At 46.1% G+C, this 19,379-nt stretch overlaps 1 protein-coding gene across 1 annotated transcript in view; it reads right to left on the bottom strand.

Moving 5' to 3' along the window:
• Positions 1-327: 327 nt before the first annotated feature.
• LY6G6D (lymphocyte antigen 6 family member G6D) overlaps positions 328-19,379 on the bottom strand; it is a 125,828-nt gene continuing 106,776 nt past the window's right edge. The window contains exons 2-3 of the mRNA XM_078641510.1: positions 13,834-13,935; positions 328-1,085 (exon numbers count right to left, since the gene is read on the bottom strand). Coding sequence (XP_078497636.1) covers positions 889-1,085; positions 13,834-13,935 — 299 coding nt within the window. The 3' untranslated portion in view covers positions 328-888. The remainder of the gene's footprint in view (positions 1,086-13,833; positions 13,936-19,379) is intronic.

Genomic DNA, 19,379 nt, shown 5'->3' with positions numbered 1-19,379 from the left:
AAATTACTGAACTTGAACTATACTTACTTTCGTATTGCTTTCTTGAAACCACTGTTCATTAAGTACGGAGTACGAACAGTCGCACATGCTATGAATTTAATTTGGAATCAGCTGACATCTGGTTTTATATTGCAACGTTTTTAAATCGGTGCATCAATGCTAGGAAAAGCATGATTTTTTAGAAATATAATTGTTGCTCTGGTTAAACGACTAGATATGTCTTTAACATAAATAATTACACCTTATTCGATGTGATGATTACGAATTATGTATCAATTGTATTTTTTTTTTATCGTGTTGCATGTGCTTTTATGGTCCTCTATTTGAACCGAATAAAGCTTCATGAAATGAAATGATAAAGTCTTTATTATAAAAAAAGATTTTGGAGAAAGCAAGCAGTTGTTTCAGACTGCATGTAAAGCACCACATGTGCTGCAAACATTTAAAATTAGTACAAGTGCAACTCAAAGCAAGGCACTGCAGTCAAGCAAGTGCAGGTGGGGCTGCGGCACCAATCAGGGAAGGAAGAGGAGCAGAGATCACTGGACAGCAGTGATGGGTACAGATTGAGGCTGCAAAGGACAGCTGACCCTGCTCTGATTCAATGAGTGACCGGAGCAGGGTGGGAGCCTCGCCCTCTGCTGCCTTCATCCGGCAGGTCCTGGTTCTGAGAGCACGGTGTAAGGGTGAGGAATGTATGGTTTATTTCAGATAAGGTCCATTTGAAGAACTACAAAATGAAAAACATAAAATTGTTAATTCGAAACACTTCAGGCCACAAACAGGAGAAGTGTACTTCACGTCCAAGGCACCAGACTGAGTAGCTATCCTCCCAAACCAACCCCGCCCTAGTCTCATCTCAAAGTGCCAAGAAGTCATCAGGATCCTTCAAAGGAGCTTCAGCAGATGCAGGAGGGCAGCGAGTCCAGCCAGCATGGAGAGTTTGACAGCAGTGCCAGAGTTGCACAGGTCACCGATACAGCAGAAATGGGTGACTGTGTAATCTATACCCAGAATAGTGTTGGTCTCGTTAGAAAGACACTTTGTGACATCCAGGCACCCCTTGGCCTTTATCTTGATTACACCTGAAGAAAAAAGGAAAAAAAAAAAAGGGGTTAAAATCAGTCTGGATGAGTTCAGATCAAAGTGAAATAGGGATGGGCAAGTTAAGAAAGCAGGAGGTGTGCCCTCTTACATCACCCACTTTCTTTCCACCACTTTAAATAACATGGTGACCTCATGCGGCACTTACCAGCACACCCTTCCTACCCAAGCAACAGACTGGACCAAAGCCCCATCAGATGGTCATGCTGGGGGCTGTTTTTGCCTGGCAGCAGCTGGCATGGACAACAATTTGAAGTGCGAATGGAATTATGTGGCTGGGGCGGGCCTAATTATGCGGCAGTATGGAGTAAATTTTGCATCAAGTAAAGACAAATTTTACAGTGTAACACAGCAAATTGCGATAGTATTACTGGATTGTTATTTTTATACTGGTTTACACTGTCTGGGCACAAGTAGCACCAGTTACACACTCAAATATAGCAATAAGCAACAGAATGTTGCCCAGGCACCCTTGGACTAGGGCCTTCCACTGCGCGCCAATACATTCTGCTGCATTTTTAGTAACTTTAATTCTTTGGCAATTCTAATTAAAATATATATATATATTTTGTCTCCGGCTCAGATTATGCAGCAAATGATTATGTGGCAAATGCTAAATTATGCGCAAAACTCCATGGCCACACAACCTCATAATTCCACTGGCTCTGAATATCTAATCAAAAACCTATGACCTATGCCCCAGTGGCGAGAAAGCAGTGACTGCCACTGCCATCTCACTGGACAACCCACCCATCCCAGTAATTGCTGGCTCTTCCACTGCATTATGAGGGTTCCAACATCTCCCATGCAGGGCGTTAACATACCAGCATTATATTAATGCACCCATAAGTAGTAACGTCTTGTTAGCCCTCAAGTCACTTGAAAACTATACTGTTGGTAACTTGGCTGCAGCTGCAAAGAGACAAAAGCAAGACCAAGGTTTGGGGATGAGGGGGCGTTAGTCTGTCAAAGTAATTGTTATATGGACACCGCCGAGCTTGCCCTTAGGAATTAGAAGGTAACATTCCCTATATTTCTTAGTTCAGGTTTGTATCAAATGGTTAGAAATTGGATTTTTGGTAAGCTAGGGCATGTGCCAAAGCCAAGCAGAAACCACTACTCTAGTCAGGATTAGGGAGTTTCACTCCTAAAATAACCCCTGCTCACCCCCTTGGTAGCTTGGCACGAGCAGTCAGGCTTATCTTAGAGGCAGTAAGTAAAGCATTTGCACATCGCCAACAGTAATACAGAGTAAGCACTACAAAAAGGACACCACACCAGTTTAGAAAAATAGCCAATATTTTTATATACACAAGACCAGAAACGATAAGAATCCACAGTACTTGAAGATCTACAGTTATCAAAATGCGCTTTAAAAACAGTTCCTTGAAGTCGATAGCTCAGTCTGGGGCTATCACGGTGTAGTGAGCAAACAAATCTAAACAGTTCAGGCTGGTCATGGACCAGCTATGGTGTCGGGGAGACCTGCAAACAGTACCTGTTAGAGATGCAGTGCGCCGAGGCCCTTGAAGTCACTCGCGTAGCAGGTCGAGCTCCTTTCTGTTGGGATCAGGATCGCTGGCGCCAGCTGGAGTCAGGTGCTGTGGTGCGAAGTGCAGCGTGTGGTGCACTCAGGTGACGGTGCAAGCAGCGGCTCTGTGGCGCCATCAGATGGAGTCGGTGAGACCAGTGAAGGCGTTGCTAGTCACAGTGCAAGCAGCGGCATAGTCGTTGCTGAAGCACTGTTGTCGGCTGACAAATTGAGTCAATGGTGCTGGCGTCGGTAGGCCAAGGCTGCGGGGAGGGATGAGGGCGGTGGGCCGTGTAGCTTTACGAGCAGTGCCCTCGAATCATGGTGCAAGCAGCGGCGTCTATTTTGGCGTGGAACATAGTCGTTGGGGAAGCCAAAGCATAGTCGTGAAGTGGGGCACAGTGCCCACAGGTCGTGGTGCGAGCAACGGGTCAGTGGCGGCGTCAGCAGGAGTCGGTAAGACCAGGGTATCGGTGTGGCCATGCTCTGCAGTGTCCAGCCTTCGGCATGAAGCCGTGCGGAGTGCAGTGCCCACAGGTGGCGGTGCGAGCAGCAGCATGGTAGCAGCGTCAGCAGTGAGACCAGGGTCATGGTGCAGCATGGTGGCGGTGCCCTTAGGACATGGAGTCGGCAGCGGCGTCAGGTTACTTTTACTCTGTGGCAGCACAAAACAGTCACCAGTGATGCAGGCAGAAGAGCTTGAAGTCTTTGCAGTGCCTTAGACTTCGTGAACAGGGGACAAGCTCTACCTCAAGCCCTTGGAGAGACTCACAAATTAGGTTGCAGAAAGTACAGGCCAGGCCTTTCACTGCCCAAGACAGAAGCAGCCACTGCAGGTCAGCCCAGAAAAGCAGTCGTTCCTCCTAACAGCTTCTCCAGCTCTTCTTCTTGGCAGTCTTCTTGATCCAGATGAGTTCTAAAGTTCAGGGGTTGGTCCCCAGAATTTGTATCCAAAAATCCTTTGATCTTCTAGACAGATGGTGTACGTGTCCAGCCAGAACCAGTTCTGCCTTCTCAAGTGTGATTTTCTGGCAAGCGGTGGAGACAGCACTGTCAGAGGCAGACCAGGCCCTTTGAGGTGCAAGGAAATCTCCTTCCCAACCCAGTTTGATTTAGCCCTTTCCTGACCCACCGAGGCTATCTGGAGAACCTCCTGTTCCCCCAGCCTTCTGTCATCCAAACCCCAGACAGGTAATCCACATTCCAACAGAGGCACACGGGATGACTGAGCAAGAAAATACCTACTTTCTAAAAGTGGTACTTTCAAACACAGAACGTAAAAATCACCTTCACTAAAAGGATGCATCTTTAGATTCTGAGTTCAGGCATATTACATTTTATTTACCTACCTAGCGCCAGTGACAGTTATATTTATGAGAGGTTATAAACAAACTTCCCATTCGGTCCTATGGGGAACAGGTAGCCTTGTAATAGTGAAAAACGAACATGGACCATCAGTGCAGGCCACATACACACACACACACACACACACACACACACACACACACACACACACACACACACACACACACACACTGTACCCTGCCCACAGGGTTACTTGGGGCCTACCTTAGGGGAGCCTGACATGTACGAAAAGGAATGGTTAGGGACTGGCAAGTGTGTGCATTGGCCAAGTCGACATGGCAGTTACCAACTGTGCTCAGACTCTGCAATGGCAGGTCTGAGTTACCTTTCTAAGGCTACTCACGTGGGTGGCACAATCTGTGCTGCAGGCCCACTAGTAGTGTTTGATTTACAGGCCCTGGCACTCCGTGCACTTTACTAGGAAAAAAAACAATTACATCAAATATCCAATCATGCAAACACCAATCCATAAAACAATTTACCACTGCTAATCAGTGCATATGCTCTGTGTAAAGTGCCCAGAGTCCCAAAACCAACACAAACAGGTCAGCAAAAAATAGGAGGAAGAAGCGAAAAGTTTGGGGAGAACCCTGCAAAAACGGCCATTTCCAACACAAATGTTAAAAATGTTTTACCTCATACATGTGCCAAGAGTAGACTGGATTTTTCGGGTACGAAAAATGATGCAAAGAATGTCTAATTTTTCCAGGACAGATTCTCATGGAAAGATAGGTTTTGGTAAAGATTTGAGACCTTGGAAAGTGAATCCTCATTTCTCAGCTGTATGAATGTGTCACTTATAAAGCAATACAGTGACCCAAAACTGGCATCAGGGTGCTACAGTAAGTAGGAGTCACAATGATTATGTGAGCTGTAGTAGGTTAGGCGTGGGATAGAGTTGGATTGGGATGAAAAATAGGCCCGGGCACCCACTAAACAAGTGGCCCATAATTTCAGTTCACCATTCATTCCGAAAAAGGGGATTTCTTCTTACCCGTGTCTATTCAGATTTTTTTTTATTGGAAAGTTAATTAAAACTTGCGTTCGTTTTTCTCTCCAATTCTATTGCAAAGTATTTGAATAAAACTCCTAACCTCAGTCTAAGAAAACTGGCAGCAGGCACCTGAGGCTGGTCTATCTTACAGTTGTGACCTGCTGTGGGGGTCATAAGCTTCCTCCTTGTGCCAACCACTTGTTAATTGCACTGGTCCAAAGACACCTCTCAAAGGCTCACTGACACCTTCTATGCCCCAGGATGGGAGGTGCACTATATGATGCACGCCCTCCTCACGCCTCATTGTCATTCTGCAAATAACAATTAATGGGCCTAATATGTGGCCTGTTCAGACTACCTCTCACCCGAAGCTCTACAGGGGAGGTGGGGGGGGGGGGGGGGGGGGGGGAAGAGAAAAAAAAAAATACCCCAGGTGTATGGGTTTCTTGATCCACAGACTGAAAATCAGCCCACAAGCTGGACATACACAGGCCCCTCGGGCACAGGCCAATTGCCCTCCCTGCCAATCTCACCCTGGTGATACTAATCCGTTTGTTGAAATACAGGAACGTCTGGAGAAAAGGGAAAACAGACTTCACTGGGGCAGTGTCCCTTAAACTGCCAATAAAAGAAGCTCACTTTATCAGCGGCATAACCCCTTTGCCGTGGGGCTAATTACCCCGCGGAGCTGGGGGGAGAGGGGGCGTGCGCAGCGTCATGGTGTTTGTGACTAGCTCGGCACGTCACACTGCACGGTGTCGAGCTGAGCTAGTCATGACCACACCCTTTTTCATAGAATGCTCAGCACAGCGGGGGAATTAGCCCCGCTAGTGAGCACCGCGCGTGTCATGACGAGCTCAGCTCATCATGAGCACGGAAGGTGTTCTGAGCTCTTCCGATTCTGCAATATGTTCCGGAAGGAGTGTTTGGTCTTCCAGGTTTGAGAAGATAGGTGTCCGGTTCTGCAGGACTTGCTGCTACCCAGTTTCTTTAAAAGTTTGTCAAACACAGCTGAAGTCTTTGCTCACAAGTCACTCACTTCCATCCCTTCCTATAGGGTTGGTCTCCAGACTAATCCTCCATTAGATACTTGCGAGCCCTGCACTCTAGCACTGGTGTCTTTAGAAATAGAGGTAGAAGAAATGATGGCAGAGACAAGGATAGAAGTGGAACAAGAGGAGTGGGATGGGTGATAATGACGACCAGTTAGAAGGAGAGAAGCAACAAAGTAAACAATCATGTGCAATACAATAGGTCTCGCATTTACGCAAGTTTGGGCTATTGTATTGTAAATAACAAATGCCTTTTATTTGTTTTTGAAACAAATAACACATTGCCTTTTACAATGCCAATCGCTCAAACTCTCGCAAGTGCGAGACCTATTACATTGCAAATGCTTGTTGTTAGATTGTTATCTCTTAAGTCTTTGATGTGGGGGGGGGGGGGACAAAGGCAGGACGCTCAAACTGCAGTACAAATTAGTCACTAAAATAACAAGGTTACCAGCGCTTCATGAACTCACTGGTCTTCTCAGATGGGCGGAGGCCTTTACCACATCCACCTGCAGTTTTGGTAATGATACTCAGAATAACGTCCATGTGTACTAAACTCTAGCGACACAACTTTATACATTCAGCCCAGAGGGCTTTTAAAAATAGCGCTTTATGGAGGAGCTGGCGGGAAGGGGGGACAAGATGCTTGGGCTGGAAAGGACTACATTGTTCTGCATGGCCGGTTCTCTTATCTTGGTTTGGGCTCTGTCCTGTTCTCTTAAATGCTTTCAGCTTTGATCAGGTTCCCTTCGTCTCTCTGCCTTCGATTTTCTCTCATTATTTGGCTTACTGTCTGGACCACCCTTCAACCCCACCCACTCCTCAATGTAACGCCCCCAACCCCTGGCCGGTGAGCCAACTGTGAGCAGTAATCAACATATGTAGTTTGAGGTAGTCAATCCACACACTGAGCCCCTGCCTGGTGATTAACAAACAAGCAGGGCGATGCCATATCCTGCTGGAAGGGCCAGTGGAATTATGCAATTCTGTGGCATGAAGTTTTCCACATAATTATGGATGTGCCTCACTTACCATATAATCCATCATCTTCTGCGCAATTTGCAGATTTTAATAAAAAGAAAATAGTTTCTCGCGCAAACGGATCAGAAGTTACTAAAAATGCTAACAATTGTGTCCTCTTCAGTTGCAGGCGACCTCTCAGTTGCGGATTTAAGTTGTTAAAATATTAATGAGGTGAAATCTTTGCCCATGCATTGTTAAGTGTAAAAAAGCAAATCAGTGATGAAAAACTGAGACAAAATGCACTGCGTTACCAAGCATAACTTGCCTTTCTTTCTGCATTATTTACTCTCCCTGCTGCATAATAATTGCAAATATTTTTAGTGCATCTTAAAGTGACTTGTGTATTAGGTAAAATCTTGAACGTTCTTACATAACCCTCTGTTTGAACTAGGATATTACAAATGTTTTACAATATAGCACATGCAAGCACACATTTCTTATTTTATAAGAGTTGATAACAGGTTTATCATCATCATCAACTAAGTGGTCCTCGTTTTATCGACCTCAGAGGGATAAAAGGCTGAATTTGCCCTTTCATGATATAAACATGCAACCCTAGCAGCAAGCTCCTAACTCACTGCTTTGATTCCAGCAACCCTAGCAGCAAGCTCCTAACTCACTGCTTTGATTCCAGCACAATTATAGGATGTGTGCTATATTACAGTATACACAGCAGTGCTGTTTTGAGTAACCTGTCTTTTGTGCACCATAAAGGCTAATCCCACAAAAAGGTCAGTGGTTATGGGAGTGCAGCCCACAGCTGGAACTTGACACCGGCCACTCGAGTGCCTGTGTTACCAATACGACCCTGATTTAGTGCCACGACCAGAGAATCCGCAGCATGCCGGAGTGATGCCACCCACCAGAGACAGCACGTGCTCCGGGAGACCAGACTGCAGACACGTGCGCTATAAACCAACAGGGGCTTTCTACATAATGCGCGGTGCATCCATTGGGGCGTAGGGGCGAAGCCTCACTAAGCCCCATGGACCCACCACGTCGTCACTAGAAGCCAAACACAATTATTTTAAAAAATCGCGCTATCTGCCGGCCGGGAAACCGGGAGACACCCGACCTTCCCGCAGTGCGATGGGGGGGGGGGGGGGGTAGGATCGGGCTGCTGCAGCTGCGCAAGTGTATTTTTGACCAATACCAAGACAGGGTCTGGGCTCAATGGCAATAAGGACAAGCCTCATATATATAACTACAAACCAGCACAAGCACCAATATTGCCAACCTATTTCTACTGTGAACCTTACTTGTCACTCGAATTACAGAAGAAAAACAGTAACTCTTGTGGAATTCCTTTTCCAGAATGAATCAAATGAATTTAATTTAATTTTTCATTAAGGTGACCAATTCAATGGTCGCAAGTTTTTTTCTGTTTTTTACACAACATAAAACTTATTTTTCAAATCCACATCACATATAAAAAGACATAATCATCCAACATAACAGCTTTCACTCAAAACACTCATACATCACAGCACATCAATATATACAACATATATTTACTTTGCAACAATATTTACAATTTCCTGGTCAACGTAAAAAGTAGCACTGGAAAAATACAAATACAATGTTTGTATGATTTGAATTCAATCCGATATTCCTAATGCTTGTTGAGGGGGTCTACGCGTTTCGATAACCCCTTAATGTGGGGAAATCTCGTCAGGACCATGTGCCTGTAAGTGAAGGACAAAAATGGATCAGCCTATGGGGGGAGGAGAAGCCCGGGGTTGGTCACAACAGTGTGAAAGGGAAAGACAATCCTACCTCTTGGGTGCTCGGATTTCCTTTCTAAAAGATGTCACTAAAAACGAAAAACAAAACGTCTATTTAGGCTCTATTTCCAGAAAGAGTTACACACTATGTGATTCTCCGATTCATACGTGTATACTTACATATCTAAGCTACCGCAGTCGAATGTGGGTTCAGGATGTGGAAATCTGTAAGAATTAGATAGAAGGTTTGAGCGCGGGGAGGCGGGTGTTTGCATAGAATGCAGGGCAGAGGGTGGGCAGTCTTACTTGTTCAGTGTAGGCGTCTGCCGGAGTCTGGGCGGCCAGTGAGTCCGCTGGTATTTGGCTGAAATGGAAACGGAGACCTGGATGAGATCTCGGTTAGCGCCTTGTGTGTCCTGGGTCTAGGCAATGCTCGCGCTAGTGTATTACCTCTGAATTCCGGTAACGCTGGATCAATCAGGGTTTCTGCGCTGTCTCGCCTCGGTTTGGTCAATGCGGGAACCAGCGTCGGCTGAAAAAACAAACGGAGACCTTAGTAAGATCTCGGTCAGCGTCTGATGTGCCTTCTAGATCTAAGCCATCGTCGCGCTGATGTGTTACCTCTAAATTCCATTAACGCTGACTTGATCAGGGTTTCTGCGCTGTCTCGCCTCAGTCACTCAATGCGGGAACCAGCGTCGGCTTCACAGTGTTGGAGTCCTCGCGTCTTTATGTTTAACCCACTTCCTGGTTCCAGGGATTCTGGGAATTGTAGTATCTTCTGTTGGTCGTCATGACGACGCTTACTTTGCAGGGAAACAGGTCAGATCGGACCTCGTGTAATCGACCTCTATGGCTCCAGTGGAGGAGACAGTTATGCAAACAGCTATATAAGTGTAGCAAAAATAGGTATTCAATGTTTACAAACGGTATATTTCAGAGAGTTCATTTAACCCGTTTGTCGCCGTATCAAACTTGACAATTAGCATGGCCTCGTGGCGTGACAGTTTTTCTTCAATATCTCCACCTCTGGAGTCTTTCAATTTTTGAGATCACTGTCCACTTAAGTTCTTCTAGTGTGTGTTCATGATTTTTCCAGTGGTTGACTAGTGGGGCAGTCGTCACGTTCTTCTTTATTCGTGACTTGTGTTGGGTGATGCGACATCTCACCTCCTGGCTCGTTTTTCCAATATATAATTTGTCGCAAGGGCATCTTACGCCATATATAACATACCTCGATTTACAATTGGTGAATTTGTCATGTCTCCAGAATTTATGTTGGTGTTCAAACACCTGTCCTTCCTCAGTGCTTGCACAACAGATGCAAGCTCCACATCTATGATGACCTTGGATGGGTGGTAATCCTAGCATTGTACCAATAGTAGCTATTTTCTTTTTCATACCTGCTCTAACCAAATGGTTTGCAACGCTTTGGTCTTTTTTGAAGGCAAAAAGCGGTTTCTCCTTTAGCGTTTCGTCGATGTTTTCCACCAAGTGCCAATTTTGTAGAATCGTTTTTTTGAGCTGGTTAGAGTTTGGGCAAAAAGTATTAAAAAAAAGTACAACCTAACCGAAAGAGGATACCCCAAGAAATTGCTAAGAAGAACAATGAAAAGGGTATGGTGGATACCTCGAGAGACGTTACTAGTAAAAAAAAAAAAAAAAACAACCCTCAACAGGATAGTATGCGTATCAACTTTTTGCCCAAACTCTAACCAGCTCAAAAAAACGATTCTACAAAATTGGCACTTGGTGGAAAACATCGACGAAACGCTAAAGGAGAAACCGCTTTTTGCCTTCAAACAAGACCAAAGCGTTGCAAACCATTTGGTTAGAGCAGGTATGAAAAAGAAAATAGCTACTATTGGTACAATGCTAGGATTACCACCCATCCAAGGTCATCATAGATGTGGAGCTTGCATCTGTTGTGCAAGCACTGAGGAAGGACAGGTGTTTGAACACCAACATAAATTCTGGAGACATGACAAATTCACCAATTGTAAATCGAGGTATGTTATATATGGCGTAAGATGCCCTTGCGACAAATTATATATTGGAAAAACGAGCCAGGAGGTGAGATGTCGCATCACCCAACACAAGTCACGAATAAAGAAGAACGTGACGACTGCCCCACTAGTCAACCACTGGAAAAATCATGAACACACACTAGAAGAACTTAAGTGGACAGTGATCTCAAAAATTGAAAAAGACTCCAGAGGTGGAGATATTGAAGAAAAACTGTCACGCCACGAGGCCATGCTAATTGTCAAGTTTGATACGGCGACAAACGGGTTAAATGAACTCTCTGAAATATACCGTTTGTAAACATTGAATACCTATTTTTGCTACACTTATATAGCTGTTTGCATAACTGTCTCCTCCACTGGAGCCATAGAGGTCGATTACACGAGGTCCGATCTGACCTGTTTCCCTGCAAAGTAAGTGTCGTCATGACGACCAACAGAAGATACTACAATTCCCAGAATCCCTGGAACCAGGAAGTGGGTTAAACATAAAGACGCGAGGACTCCAACACTGTGAAGCCGACGCTGGTTCCCGCATTGAGTGACTGAGGCGAGACAGCGCAGAAACCCTGATCAAGTCAGCGTTAATGGAATTTAGAGGTAACACATCAGCGCGACGATGGCTTAGATCTAGAAGGCACATCAGACGCTGACCGAGATCTTACTAAGGTCTCCGTTTGTTTTTTCAGCCGACGCTGGTTCCCGCATTGACCAAACAGAGGCGAGACAGCGCAGAAACCCTGATTGATCCAGCGTTACCGGAATTCAGAGGTAATACACTAGCGCGAGCATTGCCTAGACCCAGGACACACATAAGGCGCTAACCGAGATCTCATCCAGGTCTCCGTTTCCATTTCAGCCAAATACCAGCGGACTCACTGGCCGCCCAGACTCCGGCAGACGCCTACACTGAACAAGTAAGACTGCCCACCCTCTGCCCTGCATTCTATGCAAACACCCGCCTCCCCGCGCTCAAACCTTCTATCTAATTCTTACAGATTTCCACATCCTGAACCCACATTCGACTGCGGTAGCTTAGATATGTAAGTATACACGTATGAATCGGAGAATCACATAGTGTGTAACTCTTTCTGGAAATAGAGCCTAAATAGACGTTTTGTTTTTCGTTTTTAGTGACATCTTTTAGAAAGGAAATCCGAGCACCCAAGAGGTAGGATTGTCTTTCCCTTTTACACTGTTGTGACAAACCCCGGGCTTCTCCTCCCCCCTCAGGCTGATCCATTTTTGTCCTTCACTTACAGGCACATGGTCCTGACTAGATTTCCCCACATTAAGGGGTTATCGAAACGCGTAGACCCCCTCAACAAGCATTAGGAATATCGGATTGAATTCAAATCATACAAACATTGTATTTGTATTTTTCCAGTGCTACTTTTTACGTTGACCAGGAAATTGTAAATATTGTTGCAAAGTAAATATATGTTGTATATATTGATGTGCTGTGATGTATGAGTGTTTTGAGTGAAAGCTGTTATGTTGGATGATTATGTCTTTTTATATGTGATGTGGATTTGAAAAATAAGTTTTATGTTGTGTAAAAAACAGAAAAAAACTTGCGACCATTGAATTGGTCACCTTAATGAAAAATTAAATTAAATTCATTTGATTCATTCTGGAAAAGGAATTCCACAAGAGTTACTGTTTTTCTTCTGTAATTCGAGTGACAAGTAAGGTTCACAGTAGAAATAGGTTGGCAATATTGGTGCTTGTGCTGGTTTCAAGTGTATTTTTGGGCACAAACATGCCCGCGCATGCGCAGATCGTTTTCTTGTTAATTCCCCTTAGAGAGAGGACCAGGGGGCGGGCCGCAGCCCCCGGGGTTACACAGGGCGACTAGGCGAGGAGTCATGGTGCCCCCCCAGCCAATCCTGGCGCAGGATTGGCTGGTCACTACATAGCCCGGTTACATAACCCCTGACGGATAGCACGGCCGACTTTGGTGCTGGGAAACCAGGTTCGAGCCTCTTATCGAACCATAAAAATGTACACATGACTTACTTTGGTGTTAAATAAATAGGTATTTTAAAAAACAAATAAAAATGATGTTCCGACTAAGGTGTGAAATTGGTGTCAAATAAATACATGTTTTTAAAAACAATTAATATTAATCATGTATCATTGGTGCTGGAGTACAAAGTTCGAGACTGGTATTAAACACTGACAAGCTGTGTGCAAGTTATATGGTCATAAAAATACATGAATGATGGATGCAGGATGGGTGGATGCATGAATGGATGATGGATGCAGGATGGATGCAGGATGGGTGGATGGGTAGATGAATGAATGATGGATGCAGGATGGATGGGTGCATGAATGAATGATGGATGCAGGATGGATGGGTGGATGGATGGACACATGAATGGATGCAGGATGAATGATGGGTGGATGAATGGATGGGTGGATGCATGAATGAATGATGGATGCAGGATGGGTGCAGGGTGGATGGTTGGGTGCATGAATGAATGATGGATGCAGGATGGATGGGTGGATGCAGGAATGGATGATGGATGGGTGGATGGATGAATGAATGGGTGCATGAATGAATGATGGATGCAGGATGGATGGATGGGTGGACACATGAATGGACGCAGGAATGGATGCAGGATGGATGCATGAATGATGTATGGATGGTGGATGCATGAATGATGGATGCAGGATGGATGGGTGGATGGATTGATGGGTGGATGCATGAATGAATGATGGATGCAGGATGGATGGGTGAATGCATGAATGAATGATGGATGCTGGATGGATGGGTGGATGCATGAATGATGTATGGATGGATGCAAGGTGGTTCGGGCTCGCTCGCTGCGGTGCAATATGCAAATTAGTTTACTCCACACCACTTTCAAATGTCACCAGCCGCCCCTGCTACATATACGGTGACTTCCAGCTATTAGAAACCTAGACTCCTACCACTGATCCTATAATAAAAAATACATTGGAAACCAAAAGCAATTCCAGCCACCAGGGGTGCTAGGTTGCCGCCACCTACCTTTAGAGGCTGTGCGGGTGTCGCACGTCTGGAGGAGGCCACAGGTGGTAGTGGTGATAGACAGACACGGATAGTCGCACTGCTTGCACTCCAGCCCCTCACCTGGAGGAGGAAATGAAAGATTAGAAGCCACAAAGCACTGGACAACATTGCAGGCGGACAAGACAAGTTTGAGACTTTAAAAAGAAATCTGCTTTATGGAAACTTGACCAAGTCATCCGCTCCCCATACACACCAGCGAGTAAACCAAACAGTCGGCAAAAGCATTGTGGGATCAAATGCAGTGTGGCATAACGGACTTGAGCTGCCGCCGTGTGAACTGCTCTAAATTAGAGTCTTGGCGTCAGCTCAAGATGCGATTCTGGGCAAAATCACTTAATCTCGAAGAATAGTCCACCCTCAAGGGCAAGGGGTCACCTGCCACTGGATACTGAGAGCGCAATTACGTCTCTAATGGATAGAAATGAACAATTCACTTTGTTCAAGGGAGAACCAAATTACAAACATACAAAACCCACACACCCACCATGCCCTAGCAGAGAACAAAGTAAGTGGTTCTTGTTTTTATTTTCGCTCATTGTAGACTGGACTCCCGCCGCCACACACACACACACACACGTAATATAACTGGTGCTCATACAAAGAGATCAAATGCCTTCTAGGTGAGTTTGTATTATATAAAAGTGCAACAAAAAAAATCTAAATCACTACTGCTGATCAATTCAACTTGACCTAAGAGCCCTACATTTCTCAATTAGCGGCGATGCCGGCTGGTTTGGAACAAACAATTAAATATTTGTTTGCCCATTAAATAACCTTGAGTTGTATAAAGTCAAGCAGGGCCGGCTTTAGTAGTGGTGGCGCCCTCTGGGACAACGTGTTTTTGGCGCTCGCCCAATGAGCATCTCCGTAACAGATTCCCGCACTACCACCCTTTAACAGTCTCCATAACCACTCTCGCTCGGATGCATTTCATTAGTTTTATAGCGTCACTCATAAAAGTGAAGGACGTCCAAGCACCTTAAATTGTGCACACATGACAGACATTATATGTGAAAATCACACATTACGTAAGACCGAGGACTACAAGGGGTAGGATTTATATGTCACCCATGCTGGTAGGCAGTATCGTTTACGGGGCTTGGCCTGGCGAAGCACAAACTCAGAATTTGAAACATAACAAAATGGTTGGAGGGGTTCTCTGATAATCAGAAATTATTTCTACCCAAATTAACCCTTTGTAAAACATTATAATAATGAAAGTCTGGGGTGAACTTGAAGTCTGCATTTCAGTTCTTTAACGACAGTTAAAAGAACACTGTTTTTCATTAGAAGTTTAACTTGTAAACTGCAAGTAACAAAAATAAGTCTGACGAAAGCAGTAACGCACTGACCTACTTATGTTATATTCACTTTGTGATTCACAGGGTACACATTTTTTGCAGCAGGCACATTAACCCTCTGCACTGCCTTATGAAGAATCAAAACTTCCACCAGTCTAGACGTCCACCAGACAAAACTACGATCTCTCCAGGAAGAACATTAGTCACCAGAATTAACTTGACATTTTATACCTGGCTAAAAATTGCCGGATAGGTCAGGAACGCGGATGAGGGTGCTTTAAAAACAATATAAACTAACCAACAGGCACTCGCACGCGAAGTCTGCTCCCGGTGCGGCGGCACCGGTCGCACGGCCCTGAAGTCAAGTTTTACAGCTTGATGGATTCAAACCAACAGGACAGCGCAGAAGTCCGCTTTATAACACGGGAGGGTAGTGGACGCTTCAGAAGAACAGCGTCAGTGGCTGGGTTTCAATCAAAACAACATTACAAAAAGTCCCCCCTCCCTAGGAGTACAGACCCCTGGCTGCAAAGGGCACCTCATTGCTTTAAGTCAGATATGCAACTAAACGCAGTTAATGCGGCCCCCTGGTGGTCTGCAGGAGTCACTATGCCTTATCTGGGGGTAAGGAAGGCGGTTCCGAGTTGTGCGGAATTTTAGTTTAAGTTCGCATCAAACGACATATGCCTACTTTGGCGTCGAGTGCGCATCTTTCTTTACGCATACACCGCCTACAACAAGAGATATATCTACAAAGGCGCTTTATTACACCTCATCCTTACCCACTGCCAGGCTGCAGAGCAGGAGGAACGCGGCGCTGACAAAAGCCTTCATGCTTCTAGGAGCTGGATCGAGGACCGAATACAAGGGAAGCTCAGAAAACTGGCGGGTAACAACAAAAATGGGTGGGACCTGCTTATAAACCGACTCTCAGGTGGGGCCCGTCCTCTATGCCTTTGACCCCTCCCCACTAAATGCCTGTGATTGATTCCGTGACGGTGTGTGACGTTTACCAATTCACTGCTCCCTATCCAGGCGCGCAACACCCATTGGGCTCACGGGGCTGGAGAGCATCTAATTGCAGCCGCACCCGAGTACTTAACAGGTCTTTAAAAGACCATTTACGTGTAAATTAGGCTTTTGTCATGTGTTCCCCCCATCTTACAGCCACTCTGTCAATGGTTGGAAGAATTAAGCCCCCCCCCCCCGAAATATTGCCCCCCCACCCCCCGAAATTTGGCTCTAGTTTCCCGCCTGTCCCTATCTATGGTCTACGTTTGTTCCTTAGTTAATTTTAATGCAGCAGTTTCACTATTTGGGGTGCTGCGCTCGTTTGACGATTTCTTTTTTCGTTATCGGTTGATGTCCACGTTTCTGCATATTTGAACGGTTATTAACGTAATCCTGTTCTTGTTTTACTCTCTCTTTGTTCACTCGCTCTGATTTGCAACTCTCTTGATGGTTTTATATTTTTATTAATCGTTGAGTTTGGAAGTTTTTTATTAACTGTGTGATTAATTAAAATCTTTACAGTAAAAAAATAAAAAGTACAGAAAACGGTCATTCTAAAATTTCTTTGCATTATTTAAATCAAACATCGTTTGTTTTAAATAATGCAAAGAAATTTTAGAATTACCGTTTTCTGTACTTTTAATTTTTTTACTGTAAAGATTTTAATTAATCGCACTGTTAATAAAAAACTTCCAAACTCATCGTTGAGTTATTTTTTAATGTTTACCATGTATTCGTTATCACCGGTTCCCTTATGTATTGAAGTGGAGTTTTTAGGTCTCGCCTGTCAATGCGCATGCGCATTGAGCAGAGCGAGACTATTGCGATTTAAACAAAGTTTACCTAACTGCGGCGATTTGGTGCTGTGCCCGTGGCTTTTAGGTCAATGCGCTTGCGCATTGACCTAAAATGCGCGTGCACATCACCAAATCGCCGTCTGTTCCCTCAGCCGCATTCCTCCGACACCTTTGAAGTGAAGCTTAGCTTCACTTCAAAGGCCCCGGCTGCTTCACACCCTCATGCCGCTCTCCCCGCTCCGCCCCCTCCCCTGCCCGCCGTGTGCATTCCTCCTCCACCCCCTCCCCACAGCAATGCCCTCCGTCTTGTTTCCTTTCATTTCCAGTCTAGTTGGTCCCGGTCTCTTGCCTGACCTGGAAAGACGTATTTGCTAAACAGTCTGGTCTATTTCTTATAACTGCCAAGCTCTGCCTACCTGATTTCCCTTCTTATATAATGGGATGCGCATTTTATAAAGCAAGGCTTCTCGCAAAACCCGAAAAGGGTGACCGCTCAAGAAAGAACTGAAGAGTTAGGCAGACCTTTACCTAACTGCGGCGATTTGGTGCTGTGCCCGTGGCTTTTAGGTCAATGCGCTTGCGCATTGACCTAAAATGCGCGTGCACATCACCAAATCGCCGTCTGTTCCCTCAGCCGCATTCCTCCGACACCTTTGAAGTGAAGCTTAGCTTCACTTCAAAGGCCCCGGCTGCTTCACACCCTCATGCCGCTCTCCCCGCTCCGCCCCCTCCCCTGCCCGCCGTGTGCATTCCTCCTCCACCCCCTCCCCACAGCAATGCCCTCCGTCTTGTTTCCTTTCATTTCCAGTCTAGTTGGTCCCGGTCTCTTGCCTGACCTGGAAAGACGTATTTGCTAGACAGTCTGGTCTATTTCTTATAACTGCCAAGCTCTGCCTACCTGATTTCCCTTCTTATATAATGGGATGCGCATTTTATAAAGCAAGGCTTCTCGCAAAACCCGAAAAGGGTGACCGCTCAAGAAAGAACTGAAGAGTTAGGCAGACCCTTCCTTCAGTAAGACACTAACACCGAGGGGCTTATTTACAAGACCTAGCGCCACTTTTGCGTCTTTTTTAAAGGGAAAAGTGACGTACGGGGCTTGTAAATAAGACCCCGAATTTGTACTGCATATATTTATTTGTTTAGACCCTCATCGGTCATCATTGCTTTAGCCATACTTTTATCTGCCTCTTCTCCCATCCCTGCCTGGCATCTCCCTCTGTCACTCGTGAAATCATACCCTCCTCTTATTCAGACCCAGGCCAATTTGGCTCTGATGGCAGCTGGTGTATATTACCGGTAATTCTTAAGATTCGGGTATCGGCGATAATGCTTACGACCTCAGTCTTTAGTGCCCTGTTCCTGTGCCCTGCGTGCAGCCTGCCCGTGTCCCCTTGGTTTATATGTCCTATTTGTTTTCGATACCCTGTATCGTTTGATCGCCGAAACCAACTACCTCTAGGCTCTTGTCGAATAATATGATCAGTGTTTGGTGTCTTTATGTAAACCTCTTAATACCCCAATCCTCCGCCCTCTATCACACCGTTTCTCGTACTCAGCCCTTCCTTACCTTCCATTATCCGCCAAGGGCCACAAGGCTAGCACATTCCTCACATCAAAAATTGCCTGCTTGACACAGGACTTCCGGAACATGTCCGTGATGTTTTCGTTCCCCCGGTCACCCGCACCAAGAGCACGAAGGTTCCGGTGTGAAACCAGAAAAAATACTACCAGTGCTGAAAACGGCGGCCATGCTGGCAGGGAGGAGATTGGCGTGCCCTGCTTACAAACCCAAGGAACCCCTCACCCTCAACCCCTCACCCTCTCACCCTCAACCCCTCACCCTCAACCCCTCACCCTCAACCCCTCACCCTCACCCCCTCACCCCCAACCCCTCACCCTCACCCTCAACCCCTCACCCTCTCACCCTCAACCCCTCACCCTCAACCCCTCACCCTCAACCCCTCACCCTCACCCCCTCACCCTCTCCCTCACCCCCTCACCCTCACCCCCTCACCCTCACCCCCTCACCCTCAACCCCTCACCCTCAACCCCTCAACCCCTCAACCCCTCAACCCATCACCCCCTCAACCCATCACCCCCTCAACCCCTCACTCACCCTCAACCCCTCACCCTCAACCCCTCACTCACCCTCACCCCCTCACCCCCTCACCCCAACCCCTCACCCTCAACCCCTCACCCCCTCACCCTCAACCCCTCACCCCCTCACCCTCAACCCCTCAACCCCTCAACCCCTCACCCTCACCCCCTCAACCCATCACCCCCTCAACCCCTCACCCTCACTCACCCTCAACCCCTCACCCTCAACCCCTCACTCACCCTCACCCCCTCACCCCCTCACCCCCAACCCCTCACCCTCAACCCCTCACCATCA

Source organism: Lissotriton helveticus, chromosome 5_1 (assembly GCF_964261635.1).
Source record: "Lissotriton helveticus chromosome 5_1, aLisHel1.1, whole genome shotgun sequence".
NCBI classification, from domain to species: domain Eukaryota; kingdom Metazoa; phylum Chordata; class Amphibia; order Caudata; family Salamandridae; genus Lissotriton; species Lissotriton helveticus.
The sequence above is the reverse complement of the archived record's forward strand: the minus strand, read 5'-3'. Positions and strand labels throughout refer to the sequence as shown.